At 27.1% G+C, this 18975-nt stretch overlaps 1 protein-coding gene across 1 annotated transcript in view; it reads left to right on the forward strand.

Moving 5' to 3' along the window:
* Window positions 1-18975, forward strand: part of LOC117181567 (protein timeless homolog) — a 384720-nt gene that overhangs the window by 16068 nt on the left and 349677 nt on the right. Inside the window, exons 9-12 of the mRNA XM_033374395.1 lie at window positions 1542-1656; window positions 5889-6036; window positions 7749-7881; window positions 10091-10245. Of these exons, the coding sequence (XP_033230286.1) occupies window positions 1542-1656; window positions 5889-6036; window positions 7749-7881; window positions 10091-10245 (551 nt within the window). The remainder of the gene's footprint in view (window positions 1-1541; window positions 1657-5888; window positions 6037-7748; window positions 7882-10090; window positions 10246-18975) is intronic.

Raw genomic sequence — 18975 nt, forward strand, 5'->3', positions numbered from 1 at the left:
ATTTCCCCCCTACTATTTCTCATGTTGACAATTTCTGAACTTTTGTTTCCTTTCATTTTTTTATAAAGTAGTTTCCTGCTTCCTTCAAAGTCGTTTTGTATTCTTAACTCTTCTTCTGCTCTAATTGTATCTTTACTTTCTTTAACTAATCGTTTAAGTATCCTGTTTTCGCGTCTATAATCATTTCTACTTCTACTTATGATACAATTTAACTTCTTTCTAATTATATGGTCGACTTTTCAAAATTATATTCTAAAATTTTATTATTTGGTAGCTTTGTTAAAAAAAAATTTAATTTTAAATCATATGCATTGAAACGCTTCCATTCATAAATGATACACGTTCAGTTCCTGTTAATTCAATTCGAAATAATGGCGTTTTTTTTTTAATTTTACCTAATCTAAAGTAGTTTAATTTGATAACGTTTCCAATTCATTATCCTTCAATATTTTTTTTATTTCATACACGTTCAATTCGAAATTATTAGTTATTAGTTATTGTATAAAAAATGGTTTAATTATATTATGAAAAAATTGGTTAAACAATGGATTTTGTAATTGTTTATATTTATAATGATCGGAAACAAAAACGTGAAAGCGTGCTATGCGCGCGTGCAGTTGCTGTTATACAAAGTCAATAAATTTCTTGCGAAAAGTTTTGCTGATGCTCATCGACGCAATTGAGCATATGTGAAAAAATGTGGGTTTCGCAAAAAGAGTATGATTTTTGTCTTCACCGGGAGAAATCAAGAATTTGTACCGGAAAACCCGAGAGAAAAGCAGGGAGACGAAAACTATAAAAACAGTGGCCATCCTGTTTTTTTCCGAGTCTGAATTTAAATTTAAAATGCTTGATGTTGTTTAGAAAGTGGGTCACATCCTTTTTCCTAGAAAATGTGAGGGGTCAGGTTGATTTACCTGACAAATAGGGCTGCGAGATACAATGTGGTTTTCAATTAAACTTTCTCGCGAGAGTTAAAAGTTGCAGAGAATGTAGTCTTCTTTAAAATGTTGGGATAAAGTGTTAAAGTAGTATATTGATCCCGTTCAAAAGGAGGCAAGCTTTCCCTTAAGAATGGAATATCAAGAAGTTACATTGGTTGTTTTAAATTCAGCATTAATTTAGAATAATTCTTGTAGAATTTTGATGCGAGAGTGAAAAGAATCGAGTGCTTTTTAGATTTTTCAGGATTTAAGGATTCCTTTGAAGAGTTCGAGTTTATTTTAGAGCTCCCAGCCAATTTCATAAATTTAACAATATTCCTTTATACTGAGCGGATTTTGAGATTTGAGGAAATCTTAGAAGTAAAGTACTTTCGCGAACGTTATGTAGTAAGAGATAAGGGGACTAAACTACTTCACAGAATTATTTGCGCTGTAAGAAAAAAAGTGAGGAAGAAAAGCGAAGGATTGCAATTTCTAGTTTAATATCATAAATAATTTCACATAAATTTAAAATATAAATTTTTTCCAAGAGAAAATGGTACTTTAACTTTTTTCCAAGATAGAACATTTACGCTCTCTTCACTCGATTGATTTCAGGCGAAGGTGAGGAAACCGAAAAATAAGAGAGCTATGGCGGATACAGGAGGGGAACGCATTTCCGCTTACAGTGTGAGACTCTTCCTGAAGGAATTTTGCGTCGAGTTTCTTAATGGTGATTTTTTTGTTTAATATCGAAAACCCATTCTACTTGGCGTTCAGAGAAAATGAAAATTCTTGAGAATAAATGGAAGTATAAATCTTCCATTGGAAAGAAAACTAATTACATTTGAACGGAAGTTTGTTTTTTTTTAGAATGATTGTTGAAACTAAACAATGATTTTAAAAAATTAAAAACATGAAAATAACTATTAAAAGTTTGTTTTTAAAGTTATATAAATATAATTTTCCTATGATTCTTGAAAAAATTCAAAAAGATTTTTGATTATTTCAGATCGAAAAAAATCTAGAAAATTTGCAAGTAAATTGTTTTTATCTTACAGGATTTCACGAATTATTAGAAAAAATTCGAGTAAGTTTAAAATATATTGAGGACTCTTAGAAGTTTCTAAGAAGTTTAACAATATTTAATAAATTAATAAAAAATTCTGAAAAATTGCCTTAAAATCTTCGAAATTCTTTTTTCACAATATTTTATAACTTTTCGCCAGACTTTTTGAGTTTAACAATATTTTTGATCTTTGTAAAGCTTATAAAACTCCTCTATATCTTTTAAAATGTCTCGTATTTTTCCTAAAACTAATAAAATATCCTGCAAAATTCTGCCAAATTGTCTTAAAATCTTTCAGATTCTTTCTTGACAAGATTTGATCAATTTTCGGAAATTCTTTGAAGTTTAATATAGTTTTTATCTGTTTTAAAACTTCTAAAATTCCTGAACATCTTTTTAATTCACTCGAACTTTTTATAAAATTGATGTAAAATTCTGGAAAATGGCCTTAAAATCTTCCGGGTTCTTTTTTAACAATATCTTATCAATTTTTGGAAATATTGTCGAGTTTAAAAATATTTTCAATCTGTATAAAACTTCTGAAGTTTCTAAATATCTTTTAAATGGACCGTTTTTTTTAATGAATACAAAATTTTGAAAACTTAAAAAAAATTTTCCTAAAGTCTTACAGGTCAGCGGGGTTTCGGGTCTAAAGTTAAATTAATTTTTTTTTTAATTACCGGAAATTTGGTGTAATTTATGGTATGATGCCATAAATTACGGCTAAACTTACCTAAAGTTACCAGAATTTTTATATTTAACTAACGGGTTGGTTCGGGTTTTAATATTTTTAAATTAAATTTTTTTTCCAGATTTATAAATATTTTCAAAAATTATTCGTACTTTTTCTCAGATTAAAAAAAAAAATTAATTGCCTTAAAAACTTCCAGATTCTTTTTTGAAAACTTTAGAAATCTTTTGAAATGTTTTATAAACTTTGTAAATATTTTCGTAAAATTCATTTTCAAAATAAAAAACCATTCGAAATTTTCCTAAGAATATAAAGAAATTTTTTTGTTTCCTTAAAACCTTTCAAACTTTATGAAAAGCTTCTCTTTTTCAAAATCTTCAAAAATCTACATTTGAACCAAACATTTGAAATCTTTACGAATTCTAAATTATTTCTGAATCGTTTACAAATTTCTAAATATCTTTCAAACTTACTGGCATCTTTTCTAAAATTGTGTAATCTTGCAGAAGTGCACAATTTTTCTTTAAAATCGTCTACATTATTTTTCAAAATTTGGGAATCTTTTCTAAAAGTGTGTAATCTTGTAGAAGTGCACAATTTTTCTTTAAAATCGTCTACATTATTTTTCCAAACTTGAGAATCTTTTATAAAATTGTGTAATCTTGTAGAAGTGCACAATTGTTCTTTAAAATCGTCTACATTATTTTTCCAAATTTGAGCAAATGCTTTGAAACCTGTTTCAATTTCCTCTTAGAATTAATTTTTCAAAATAACAAATAATTTAAATTTTTCTCACGAATCTTAAGAAAATTTTATTATTCTCTTAAAACCTTTCAAAATTCTGAAAAAGCATCTATAGTGTATTTTCGAAATCTTCAAAAATTCTAATTTTGTTTTAAATTGTCTTAAAAATCTCCAGATTCTTTTTCGATGTATTTTGAAATCTTGAAAAATAAAACCTAAAATCACGTCGTAAATTAAGATATTCCAAGTTTTTGTCCATAATTTCATGTTTCTCATCTCTAAAAGTATCAAAAAGTTAACAGATTACAGTGAAGTAGCAATACGTTATGAACAGAATTATTTTCCGCAATTAAGTAATTATTTCCAATTTGTATTTTCTCTTTTATCAATACTGTTTACAAAAATCCAAAATAAATTTTATAGTGGCCTAAAATTATTTGTTTGGGAATTTTGATGGACAAAATTGATGGTGCAAACAATTCGTAATCGTTATTAATTGATAAACAAACTGAAAACAGTCACTAAAAGTCTTATTCATGCAGTTTTGCTACCAATGATTAATAAGGGAATAATAATCAAATTGATTTTACAAGAGGATTTGGAATCAGTTAAAAAGTAAAGAATTTCCAGATCTAACGTTAAAAATTAAGCGTTTCAATTGGAAAGTCTTAGTAGTGCAATAAATGTGAACGCCCGATTGAAACTTTATAAACTATTTTCAATTTTTAAATAAATTAAAAATAATATATTCATCATTATTATTGATTAATTATTAATTAATTTGTATTTATGAACTTATTATTATTATTATTACTTAATGATTATATTCAAATTTATTAAATTTTAGATATTGTTTCAGTCTAAAATTTGAGAATTTGAAATTTTTTAATTAAGAAAAAGATCCATTGCTTAATATTCAAAAATATTTTGTTGTTCATTTAAAATCAGTGATTATAAAACAAATATTCAAAACTAAAAAATAAAAGTAAACTTTGAACGTTCCAATTTTAATTGTCATATTTTACATATTTTAATTTGTAAGTAAAATTGTTGAATTTTGTTGTATAAATAAATATTGAATACTTATTATTCTTAGAAAAAATCGACTAAGTTGAGGAGATATTTCGAAGTTTTGAAAAGATTCAAAATTAATGTAAAATTTAATCCGACTATTCATATTGAACTTTCGGTGCAAACAGCCCAGGTTGGCCTAATTTAAAGCAGAATATTGATTTTTCATTTTTTCAGATTTTGAACAAAAAATTTGGTAGTTTCTTTTGTAAGATTCCCAAGGAAATTGAAAATTATTTATTTTTATTTTGAAGAATTAATTTTAGAAGAATATTTCCAAAATTGTCAAAGATGAATCTAGAATATTTTTAATTTTGCATGATTTACAAAAAAATGTAAGAAAGATTCTGGGAAAAATTCAGATAATTCAAAAAATGTTTAGAAGTACTGAAGAAATTTCAAAGATGATTTAAAATTTGAAAAAATCTGAAACATGTAGATTTTTCAAGACTTTGAAATAAAATGTGGAGGCTTTTGAAGGATTTTAAAACTATTTGAAATGAAAATAATTTAACATATAATTTAATAAGAAGTTTTCAGCCTATAAAAAATTTTATCGCTCCATTTTTAATGTTTCTAGCTTAAAATTGCTTTAATTGAGAAAAAGATCCATTGCTTATTATTCGAAGTTCTAAAAAGATTCAAGATTAATGTAAAATTTAAAATGATTTTGAATCATTTCAACAAAGTTTCTACGTGTATTGACAAAATCCGACTATTCATATCGAACTTTCGGTTGAAACAGCCTAGGTTGGCCAAATTTAAAACAAAATATCGTTTTTTAATTTTTTCAGATTTTGAACAAAAAATGTGGAAGTTTCTTTGGTCAGATTCGGAGAATATTTAAAAATATTTCCAAAATGGTCAAAAATGAATCTAGAATATTTTTAGTTTTGCATGATTTAAACAAAAAATACGAAATATTTTGGGAAAACTTCAAATAATTACAAAAAATGTTTAGAAGTACTGAAAAAATTTCAAAGATGATTTAAAATTTGAAAAAATCTTAAACATGTAGATTTTTCAAGAGGTTGAAATGAAATTTGGAGGTTTTTTAAAGGATTTTTAAACTATTTAAAATGAAACTAATTTAAAATATAATTTAATAAGAAGTGTTCAGTTTATAAAAAAATGTTATCGCTCCATTTTCAATGTTTCTAGCTTAAAATTGTTTAAAATGGTTTGCAGCTCAGTTTTTCTTGCCTCAAATAGAAATTTTCTAGCTAAAAAGAGCTTAGAGTTTTATTTTTTTTTGTTTCATTGACCATGAAAAATGTTTGCGAACTGGGGAAAAACCGGGAAATGACCAGGAATTTCTTTACTTGATTAAAACGGCCACCCCTGTAGGTTGTTTTTGCCATTTTTGAGCTCTAATTTGAAATTTATTCAGGCGCTTACAATTCTGTGATGAGATACGCCAGATCGTGCATAAATAGCACAAATGCAGGATCACCCATGGATGCGAGTTACTACCTCTGGGCAATGCGTTTCTTCATGGAGTTCAATCGTCATTACAAGTTTCATGTGAAATACGTGAGGTAGGTTTCATTCGTATTATTCCCACGATACTGAGCGAGTTTTCGATAGTTCACAAACTCGTTTTACGCATCAGGGCTTTTTCACGATACTTGACAAAAAAATTCGTCGCTCTATGTCTGTGGAACAAACAACGGCTCTCAATTTTCTTTTGTGCGGTAGCTTTCAAATTCGAATGATAAAGTGCAAGTGTGAATTTATCATATAAGACGGAATTAATTTTCAGTTGTGGCACCATCCATAAATTACGTCATAGCTTTTGAGGGGAGGCGGTTAGGAAAAATGTTATGATCTGTTATATAGGGAGGGGGGGGGGGTAAATTGACGTTTTTAGGTATTATTTTTAAAAAATAAACCCAATAGTAAATCCGTGTATCCAAAATTATAGTATAACAAAGTTTTTATCATAATTTTTGATACTACTACTGTCCGCAAAATCATTTTTTAAGTTTATGGGCTTAAGGTAAAAAATAATTTAAAAGATTCTAAGGGATTTCAAATGATTTCCTAGATATTTATGAAGATTAAATGGAATTTGAATACATTGCAAGAATTTAAAGAGATTTCAAGAGATTTGAAAGGATTTTACGGTATTTAAAAAAATTTCAATAATTTTCGTTCAGTACTAAAGAATTTCGGAAGATTTGGTTATCTGGTAGGACTTTATGAGGTTTTCGGACACTTTCAGAAATTCTAAAGGGTATTACAAAGAATTTTGAGAGATTTTATAAGATTTTTGAAAACTTGAGTAGTTCTAAGGGATATTAAAAGCCCTCAATAAGATATTTAAGTTAGTTTTTCAGAATCTTAGACTTTAATAGGAATTTAAATATTTCATGGAATATCTTAATTTATTATTTATTATTTAATTTTCAATATTCAAAGGTATTTTCAAAAATTTAAAAGACTTGTTAGAGTTTAAAGAATTTGAAAGATTGTAGGATATATTAAAACATTTTTATAATTTTCAACAATTTTCAAAGGATTTAAAAAATTGTAAGGTATTTAAAAAGATTTCAATGAATTTTCAAAGAGATTCAAAAAAGGTCGATCGCTTTCAAAAGGTTTAAAGGAATTCGACATATTTTATCATATCTTGAAGGATTTCAATTTTCGGGTGTTTTGAAAAAATATCCATAAATCCAAATTTTTCACATTTTTTAAAATTGCTGCTACGCCACAAACCATTCAATATTTCTCAAGTTTATCGTGCTTTGCACAATTTACTAAATACGTCGTTTAAAAATATTTAAAAATATCTAAAACCTTTACTAAAGAGTTACTATCTTTTAAATTATTGTTAAAAATATAAACTTGAGGGACTTGATAAAATGTTTTTTAAACTTCTATAATCTCGTTTTATATTAAATTTTATTAGCGTTTATTATCATTGCAATCGTTCTTTAAATTGTTTAGGTCAAGTTTAGCTTTTTGGCAATTCGGGTGTCTCAGGTAGTAAGTAACTAAATTGTATTTAATAAGATATGGCTGAAAATATATGAAAAAATTTCGTTGAAGGGGGGGGGGGGCACTTTTCTTACTACTTGGTACATGGGGGGTGAGGGGTAAAAATGGCAAAAAATATGTTACTAAATTTATGGATGGCCCCTATAAAAAATCTATTGTTTATAATTAACCGTAACAATTTACTTTCGAATCGGGATAATAACCACGAAACTTCTACTATGAATTTGAGCTGACATTAATTTTTCAGTGAGACAATATCAACAGAGATATTTCATGTCGTGCAGAGACAAATGGAGCAATATTACGAAATGTTGTCAGTGGAGAAGAAAAAGACCCACTTTTGGTCTCGAAGATTGCATCTCGCTTTGAAGGCTTACCAGGTGAAGAACAGTAAAATTTAGTTGCTTTTGTACAAAATTAATTACTCTTTCCTAGCCACTTCTTAGTCATTTTTCAAAGAAAAAGTCACTATAGTCATTTTTTTAAAGGAAAATACCATTCTAGTTTTTTATGTTAAAATTTTATGTTAAAATTATGATAAAATTATTTATGATAAAATTTTATGTTAAAAAAAAGACAATATCATTTATTTATGTATGAAATCGATAGTAATCTGTGGTATAAAATGTTATTCAATATCAGCCTTCATACTCCTTTCCCTTCTTTTCCCCCTTTTTAAAAGAATTCCTGTCTTTCCTCCTATTTTCAAAAAACTTCCCTTTTTCTTGTTTTTGCTTAAATATCAACTGAATTTATAGAACCCAATAAGAAAATCAAACTCTTATTATTTGGTTTGAACACATTTAATTATTTTATTGAATATTTAAGCATTTGATCGGAAATTCAACTACTTGGTTGAGAATGTAACTTTTTTTTCTTACAGTTTAATGTTTTTTCTCTCTCGAAATTTCGATCATTTGATTGACTATTGACCTATATGGTTTAAAGTTCAACTTATTTGTGAAAAATTGTACTCTTTTGCTTTAAAGTTCCACTATTTGGTTATAAAGACAATGGTTTTGTTGCAAATTCAGTTATTTGGTTGATAATACATCTTTTTGGTTAAAAATTAAGTTTTTTTTTGTTAAAAATGGATTTTTTCAGGATTAAAAGTCAAATTTTTCTAGAACATTCGATTTTTAGCCTATAAACTGAACTATTTTAATGAAAATTTATTTATTTTGGTAGAAAATGAATCTTTTTTGGTTGAACATTCAACTCTCGTTGCAAATTTTACTTTCTCAGTCAAAAATGAACTTTTTTTGTTTAAAATTGATCTCTTTTCTGTTAAAAATTACATTTTTTTGGGATGAAACTGCAACTGTTTGGATGTCAATTAATAATCGTTCTCGTTGAGGATTCAACTATTTTGATAAAAAAATAATATTTGTTTGTTTAAAAATTCATAATTTTAGTTAAAAATGCATCTCTTTTGTTGAAACTTAAATCATTTTGTTGGAAATTTGTTTCTTTTTTCGCTAAAAATCAATTTTTTTTGTTGAAAATTTACCTATTCTTGGTTGAAAATTTACGTGATCTATTGAACATTCGTATCTTTTGGTTCAAAATTCGTCTCGCTAATTCAGTATATTTAATTCTAAATGCAACTTTTTGGTTCAAAATTGATCTATTAGATTAATAATTCATCTTTCTTACTTGAAAATAATTTTTTTTTGTTAAAGATTGATATTTTCGGTATTAAAGTATAATTTTGGAAAAAATTGAACTATTCAGATTGAAAAATCAACTTTTTGTTAGAAATTAATTCCTTTTTGTAGAAAATTAATATTTTTGGTTGAAAATGCAGCTATTTAGTGGAAAGTTTACCTGTCTTCTTTGAAAATTAATTTTGTTTTTAAGAATTTATTTATTTTCTGGTGAAAATATTGTTTTTTTTTGGGTCGAAAATGCCACTGTTTGTTTGATAATTACTCATCATTTTTCGTTGAGGATTCAACTATTCCTTTAAATTAAATGTTTTCGTTGAAGATTCATAATTTCAGTTGCAAATTCATCCCTTTGTTTGAAAACATAATTATTTTTTAAAAAATTTTCTCATTTTAATGGATGTAACTGGAAATTTGACTATTCCATGTTTGGTTGAAAAATTATCTTTATTAGTAGAACACTCAACTATTTCTTTGAGGATTTATGTAATTTGTCGAAAAATCATATTTGTTGTTGTTGCAAAAAATGAGTCTTTATGGTGGAAAATTCCTCTTTACATTAAAAATGTTTGTTTGATGTGTCACAGGAATTTAAAGCGTTTCATATTGAATGAAATATGTTACCTACATGAATTTGATTAAAAATAGATCATTTTAGGCTGTGAAGTCTACAATTTTGAAATAAAATTAGTTAAATTTATAATTTTATGGGTTTATAGCTTATTTTGTAAATAATCGATATATAAATACACCATTTAAGTGTCGAAGGACATAATACGCCTCCTTTCATGTGAACAGTAATCCCTTTTTGAAATTTTTTAGCTTAAATTCGTGACTTTTTACACTTTTTTTCAAGTGCATCAGTCTGTGGCAGCCCTGAAAATTAGTGAAAGATAATTTGAATATATTATCTCTGTTACAGGAGTTACTCCATACAATATTAGCAATGGACAAAAGTGATGACAAAGGTGTTCAGAGCTCCAGCAATGTCATCAAGAGTAATATATTCTATGTCCCGGAATATCGGGAAACAATACTTTCCCAGCTGTTGTGCTTCAACGAACTCAAAATGTCGAGGTTTGTGACAGCTTTATTCTTAAGTGCGTCTCAAGTGCCGGAAGTTTTTTTGAATTCGGCTTATAAATTAGGAAACTGCTCTTAATATTTAATTTCCAAATTGCGAGGGACAGAAGCTGTTATATATTTTAAAGAGGATTTATCCTGACTCAGATTCTAACTGTTGACAGATGCACTGATGTAGTCTTCAAAGAAAAAGTGACTTGGTGGTACTTTCTATGAACGGAAATAACGTCAAAAACTTCGATCACATTTAGAATATGAACCCAATAGGAAAATCCATCTATATTTCTGAGTAAAAGTTTTTTTTGTATTGAAAGTGCTATCAGTATATTTTCGATTCGGAATTTATCTCGTTTAGTTAAAAAGGCTATCATTTGGTTTAAAATTGAATCATTTTGTTGAAAATGCAACTGTATGGTTAAAAAGTCGTCTATTTTATGAAACTTTCAACCAAATACTTTATTTAAAAAATAATTTTTTTAGTTGAGGATTCATCTCTGGTTGAAAATTTAACTATTTTGATGAAAATTAGTTTCATGTTTGGTTGAAAGTAAATTTTCCAAATTGACATTTGAAATATTTCATTTTTGGTTAAGATTTCACGTTTTTCAGTTAAAACTTTAACTATATGGTTGAAAATTTATATTTTTTAGTTGACAGTTCAAGATTTTGGTAGAAAATGCATGTCTTGTTCTGAAAATTTGTCTTTCTTGGTAAAAATTTATTCTTCTTCCTTCAAAATTTATTCTTTCTGGTTAAAAAAGCAATTGTTTGATTGAAATATCAAATATGCTTCGTTGAAAATTCATCTTTTTTGGTTAAAAGTTGATTATTTGACTTAAAGTTGAACTACTTTGTACAAAGTTGGAAATTTAACAACTTTGTTGAAAATTAATTTTTTTTGTACAATTTTTTTCATCTTAAAATTGAACTATTCCATGTTTGGTTAAAAATTTCTCATGTATATTGGATAAATTCGAAATTCTTCTTTTTTGACAGAACATTAATATTCTTGGTCAAAAATTCATTTTTTGGTCGAAAATTTAATAGTTTTAGTTGAAAATGCTTTTTGTTTTTATTCAAAGTAATTTTTTAGCAGAGTTTTTATCTGAAAATTTAACTATTCCATTTTTTTGTGGAAATTTCATCCTATATTGTTATTTGAATATTGTTTGTTGAAAGTTCAACGTTTTGGTGAAGAATTCAATTATCTTGTTGAAAATTCATCTTATTCGATATAAAGCTCTACTATTTAAAAAAAATCGACTTTAGCTTTAAACCTTTTTTGTTGTTGTTGAAAATGCATATTTCTTGATAGAAAAGTCATATTTCTTGGCTTAAAACGAACTTTTTTGATAAAAATTCAACTATCTTCTAAAAAAGGTGTTTTTTTTTGTCTTTAAAATTTAAATATTTAAGGGGTAACACCACTTCAGCGACAAAAAAAGCCTATCTTTGACGATTTATTTTCAGAGTATAAAAACAGAAATAGGATTTCTTTTTAGAGTGTTTATTTAACACATACTGAAGTATGAAAAACAACTTATTATTATTTTTATAAAAAATGGCGGAAACTGAGCCCATCTTGAAGATCGTATTTTTTTTAAATACCTTCACGGGAGGACGTTTTTTTCAAAAAGTAAAAGACCGGGAATGAAAAACAAAAAAACAAAAATCTATATACTATTCGCTATGGACCTGCGTAGGGTTTCTTTCTAAATCGAATTCTGTTGAAATATTCAGGGTGGCCGCTGGATCGGACCGGAAAATGACCGGGATGACTGGGAAATTTTTGAGACCGTGAGAAACCGGGAAATGACAGTGCATTTTTTTAACGGGAATTTTACAAATTTGTGGAAGAAAAATCTGGCCTTCGATGTTGATAATTTTGGATAAAAAATATTTTTATTTAATAAATAAATTTTTTAAAGTTTATCTGTACTTTAAGTAATAAAAAGTGAACAAAACCGATTTGACAAAATGATTTCAAAGCAGTTCAAAATTTAAGAATTTTCAGATTTGAACGTTAAAACTTAAACGGTTTTAATTTGAAAGTCTTAGTCATTATACAAATGTGAACGTATGATATAGAAAACCTGGAATCGTTAAAATTTCAAAAAATGCTTAATTTGTAAGTGAGATTTTTAAATTTTGATGTATAATTTACAAATGAACATTTGTAGAAAAAATTTGAGCAATTTTAAGAGATATTTAGGAATTTTAAAAAGATTAAAAATTATCATGCTAATTATATAAAGTTTTCTTAAAATCTTCTACAATCTTTTTTGAAAGTTTTGTTTAAATCTTTGAAAAACTGTTTAAATATTCTCTTAAAATAATTTTTAAAAATGAAAAATAATTTATAATTTTCATAGGAATCTTATGAAAATGTTTTCATTCTTTTGAAGCCTTTCACAATTCTTGAAAAGAATCTAATTTTTTTTGTTTAAAATCTGCGAAAATATATATTTTGTTTTATATTAGCCTATCATTTCAAGTTTTAAATTAAGTTTGAATCTTTTAAAAACTTCTGCATATCTCTTAAAATTACTCAAATTTCGCCTACAAATAATAAATTTTCAATTGTTATTTATACATCCAAATTGTAAAGAATTTTTTTTAAATTTGCAGGATTTTCTGGAAATTGTAGAAAAAATTTAATTCATTTTGACAGTTATTTAGAAATTGTGAACAAATTTCCAAAATAATTTTAAATTTAAAACAAATTTAAAACAACTTCTAGAATTCTCCAGATTTTGAAATAAAATTTTGAAGCTTTCCAACGATATTTAAACCTGTTTAAACTATTTAAAGAGAAAATAATTGAATTTCTAATTTAAGAAGTGTTCAGTTAAAAATGTTTCAATTTTTCAATATTTGATGTTTCTAGCTTAAGATTTCTTAAAATTATATAATTTTGAAAATTTTAAAGTTCATTGATTGATTTTTAAATTTAGAGCATTGAAAATGATAACGTGGATTTATATTTTTTTATATTGAAAAATGTTAGTAACTTCAATTTTATACGCGTAAATTATTGAGCATTTGAATACAACATTTTTTAATTATAAACTTTTAAATTTAAATTTTAAAAGTTCAAAATTTAATAGTTCTACTTTGAGTGCTTTAATTTGCAGCTTAGTTTTTATTATATCAAGTGTAAATTTTTTTAGCTTTAGTGTTCCATTTTTTAAATTTCATTGACTGTGAAAAAATGTTGCGATCCGGGAAAAAACCGGAAAATGATCGGGAATTTAGTTCGTCGATTAAAACCGCCACCCTGAATATTGCACTTTTGAAAAAATGTATCGATTTTTTGACAAAAAAATCAGTAAATTGTTTATAAAAAAAAGTTTACATTAAATAAAAAAATTGCTACGTACTCGATAGAGAATTTAATTGTGAAGCTACTTTAAAAATTTCAAATCGATAGACGCGACAGTGTTCAAGTAATACGTCCTCCCAGTTTGAAAAAAGTGTTTTTGAGAAAAACACGTTTATGATCCTTAAGTATTGTTTAAGCTAAAAGAAAAAAATCGATTTTACCAAAATCCTAGAGTGATGTTACCTCTTAATTGAATTTTCATCTTTTTTGTTTGAAAATTCGAATATTTGATTGAAAGTGCATCTTCGTATGTTAAAACTTTAACTATTTGGTTAGAAATTCAACTATTTTGTTAAAAATCTAGTAAATCGTTGAAAATTGATCTATTTCGTTAAAGTGGTAATTTTTGGTCGAAAACTCAATTATGCTGTTAAAAATTCATCCTTTTGGATTTAAAAACTCATATTTTATGGTGAAAAGGATATCCTTCTTGGTTGCGAAAGTAACTTTTTTGGTAAAAGTTCAATTGTCTTTGAAAAAATTCGTGGAATATTAATCTTCTTCGTCAAAAATGCTTTTTTTTATTGAAAATTTAACAACTTTTTTTGGAAATTAAACTCTTCCATGTTTGGTTAAACATTTATCTTGTATATTAGATAATGTTGAAATTCCTTTTTTTCTGATAGAGCATGAATTTTCTTGAGCGTAAATTCATTTTTTGATTGAGAATTTAATAATTTTGTTTGAAAATGCGTTTTACCTTGTTCAAAGTTAATCTTTTTATCAGAATTTTTTTCATAAAATTTAACTACAATGAACCCTAGAGTGAGGGCCGGTTTTTGAGCTGACCGTGGACCTAACTTCCCAGACAAAGGTCCACTCCGAATCTAAACAGTCAATTGTGAGTTAGCATTCAATTGAGCATTCAATTCAATTCAATTCCGCGCATCCCATTTTTGTGTGGACATTTCGTCCTGTTAAAAATTAAACTATTTGGTAGAAAATTAATATATTTTCTAAAAAAATCGTCTCTTCGGGTAGAAAATTATTTAAAAGAATCTAATTAATTTTGAAAAATTTAACTATTTTATTAAAGTCATCACTTTTGCGCAAAAATGAATTTTTCTTTGTAAATTCGTCTTTTTGTGATGAAATTTCATCTCTTTGGGTAGACAATTTTTTTTAATTTAAATTTTAACTATTTTGTTGAAAATGCAATAGTAGCAATGGTAGCGTAGTTTATTAAATGATGTGTTAATCACTATTAATTTGAGGTCTAAACCTATTTTTAAATAGTCATGCATTACTTGAAATATTCCAATCTATTTTTAAAGATTTCGGATTTTTTTGTAATAGATTAATTTCATTACTTTTCGGAAGATCTGTAATAATTTTATAGAACGTGCGAGGTTTTCAAGTACTTATTATATTTATTAAGATTTAAAAAGATTTAAAAAAAGTATTTATATTTAAATTTAAAAAAGTATTTAAAAAGATTTCACGTTATTTTATAAGACTTCCGTAGATTTCAATTATTTTAAGGGATTTTAAAACTCGCAATATATTTAAAAATATTTTCCATAATTTCGGAAAATATCATGGTATAATTTCAGAAGACTTTATAATATGTTAGTAGATTTCAAAGAATTTGTTCACGAGGAGTAAGGTGTTTTGTGGGGGTTTAAAGATTTGAAGAGATTTGGAGTTCGAACTTAATTCTCATTAATTTATCTAAAAATTCTGCGGAATTCTCTTGAATTTGATTAATTCTCTTGAAGTTTTTGTATTAACTTGAATTCTTCTAAATTTACTCTATTCTACCTAATTCCATGGGTTTAAAAATTAAAAAAAAAGTTTTGATTGAATTTATCCAGATGATCAATTTATAAAATGTTCAAAGAATTTTTTATTGATTTCAGTAATTTAATGGGATTGAAAAGGATTTTAAATATTTGAGGGTATTGTAAAATATTTCCAGGCATTTCCAAAGACTTCAAAATGTTTTAAGGGCTTTTAAAAGACATCAAAAGATTCGAAATATTTTAGGACATTTTAAAAGATTCCCAGATATTTTTCATTCATTTCAATTATTTGATGGTACTACAAATACTGAAATATTTGATAAAATCTCTAAAGATTCTAAGGCCGTTTTAAAGCATTTTCAGGGGTTTTAAGAATCTTATGGGATTTCAATATTTTAATGGATTTCAAAGATTTTTTCACGAGGTCATAAGGGATTTCGTACGTTTTAAAAAATTTTAAGAGATTTTGAAATATTGTTTGCAACTCATTTGGAATTCGCCCTGAATTCCTATTAATTTATTCCAAATTATTTTGAATTCCTTTGAATTCATCTTCATCACTCAATTTTCTCAATTTAATTAATTTTTTCATATATTTAAATATCTCTAAATTCACTCAACATTTTTTGTAATCAATCGATTTTTTTCCATTCCTAAGAGTGTTCCAATTCATTTAAATTTTGTTGAATTTAACTTAAATTTGGTTGTAGTCATTGGTCACTTATGGCGTTAAAAATTGATAGAGTTTCAAAGATTTGAAATTTTTTTGGAATTCTCTTAATTTTTTTTAGTTTACTTGAATTCTTCTAAATTCAATTAATTTGTTTTGAACTTTTCTAAGCTAATTTCATGGTTACTGAATTAAAAAGTTTTTTCATATTTTAAAATTGTTTCTAATTCATTTTATTTTTTGCAATTCACTTTGAATTTTTATGAATTTCTTTAAATACGTCTGTTTTACCTTAAATTCCTCTGAATTCATTCTTACTTGATGGAATTCAATGGATTTTTTTCTTTGTTTTTAAAATTCTTTCCTATGAGCGTCACCAAGAGTATATTTTATCCCATAGGACTGTGAGGTAGATGAATTGAATATATAGTAGTAACACTTAAGACACCGCGCTTGATCCTTCTTATAGAAAGATTTTGATTTCACAGTTGGAAAAGTTAAGAGAGCAGATCTTAAAAGTTAAATCGATTGGCCAAAACTTATCAAAAGAAGTAACTGTATACTGAAAGTTTTATCTACCGCCAACACATTGAACTAACTTTGGGTCAATCGTCTGACCGCCCAAGTTTCTTATCCCATTCTGCTTTGGCTTCCTTCATCCTCGTACTGACGATCCGTTCTTTATTTCCCGCATTTCCCTTTCATTCTCTGCTGGAATAAACAACTTCTGTCTATCCTCCGATCTCAGGGCATTCAACTCGTTTCGACTTTGACAGCTTTTAGTATTTTCGAGATGAGAAGACAAATAAATGGAAATTCCGAATCGCTTTGTAAATTTAATGCGTTCCCTTTCCAACTTCCGATAATCTGTCAGAGGATATTGCGTTCATCTTGACTCCAGCATTAAAAGAGTTTCGCGACGGAAGTTTCAAAGTAAAAATATTTATAGAAATGATCAACTTCAGTTTTGAGAGCGCCAAATTCAACTGATTCAAAGGTATATTTTGAATTGATTTTTTAAAAAGTTTAATCAGGCTGGAAACTAGGACGGTCCAAAAATGTATTGCAATTTTTTCTTCCACATGTGTTAGAATATATGCAAAAATAATGTTTGTTTTGTTAATAAAAATTATATTAAGAGGTTTTCGCCAGCCCCAAGAAGTCTTTGTAGGTTGAAAATTCAAATTATGTGGTTGAAAATTCTATTATTTGGTCAAATATTCATCTTTCATAGTTGAAAGTTAACTTTTTGGTTGAAAATTCACCATTTCGTTTTTTAAAGTCAAATGTTTTGTAGAAAATGATTTTTTTTTACTTGAAAATGTAACTATTTTGTTGATAATCGAACGTATTTCCACTTAAAATTCTAGAAATATGGAAACTACATTAATTTTAATCAAAAGAATTTATTCCCGTATTATTACCCTATTTTCGTGAAAAATCGACCATTTTGGGCCGTGAATCTTGAAAATATAAAAAATGTAATTATGATATGGAACAGGCGATTCTGGAATAGATATCCGTAATCCTGATTTTGAAAAGGGAATTTTTTGGAAAAAAATTATATTTCTGAATTTTCGTGAATAATGATAATTTTGACCTGGACGGCATATTTCATAAAATAGTTATAATTATGTGTTAAATCTTGATTTAAAAAAGAAGTATACTGAAGTTTGTATATTTAATTTAATTTTAAGTTGGAACAGGAAATTTTCCGAACTAATTATGTGTAATTTTGAATTGGATTACAGAATTATAAAAAAAAAAAAAAATATATATTGTAACCTTATGGATTTATGCAATTATAGCATGCAAAGGGGTGAGTGCTCTAAGTTCACCCTAAGGCTATCTAAAAGAGGGAGAATCCCCCCGGATGATTTTTATTTGTAAAATAAATTTGTAATGAGAGGGTTGCACGGAGTAAAGGCAGGAGATTTTAAGTAAAATATCGATTTATTCAAAATCCCTATTCTAAAATACAAAATCTTTTATTGGCCCTGACTAAGAAATTTTATTCTCTTTGGTAAAGAAGGGTAATTTCCCTAAAAAAAACAATCCTACAACGACGTCGTAAGTTTCCAACCTTTTTATTGAGGACTCGATATAATTCTAATAATCTTATATTCTAAAATTCAAAAATAAGAAGCTATTTAAGCTATTCCTTTATTCTTTAAAACACAATCTGAAATTCTGAGTATTAGAACTCGTTTTCTAGCATTCGAAGGAATCTCTTCTTTAATAAAACAATACACCTGTTTAAAATGGTCAATGACCTTATGGAACTAGCCCTACTGACCTAGTGAGGGTTTATTATTCCAGTAGCTAGGCTTAATGATACTCAGTCAATATTTGTAAGTTTAGTAAAAAGGGATCCTAAGCCCTATAATGGTTAATTAGCTTTTATTACAATGAGTTGTCACAAAAAAAGGGGATGCACCTGAGGCGCGGTAACTAACCTGAGTCGAGGCGCCCTCGCACTACAGGCGTTCCTATCCTCCTACTGAGAGGGACAAAGAGAGCGCTCTACTGAGAGCGAGAGAGATGTTATCTCAAGGCGACACTTTGGGTCGAACATGAGATGTTCGTCTGATGATGAGGAGCGTAAAAATGGGTGCCTGGCAGGTGTGAGTGGATGCGTTTACCTGTGGCGACCTGTCAAAGGTGCGAATTTTTGGCAGTTAACTTACGTGACTCGGATAAGGTTGAAAATTGGGGCTGACATTAGAAATAGCACCTGCGCATTGCCAGGCAATTACCTGGATGCAAAAGTGTTCCCAGGCGGCTTCGAAGTCGCCGGAAACTCAGGTGAAATTTCTTGAAATTGATTCTACAGGAAAAAGTTTGAAACAAAAGTTGGTCCACTCCCGGAGATGCATATTTTCATTGGTATATAATTTTTTGATAAAATTGATACTTTTGGAGAAAACATC

The sequence above is a fragment of the Belonocnema kinseyi genome, chromosome 10 (genome assembly GCF_010883055.1).
Source record: "Belonocnema kinseyi isolate 2016_QV_RU_SX_M_011 chromosome 10, B_treatae_v1, whole genome shotgun sequence".
NCBI classification, from domain to species: Eukaryota; Metazoa; Arthropoda; class Insecta; order Hymenoptera; family Cynipidae; genus Belonocnema; species Belonocnema kinseyi.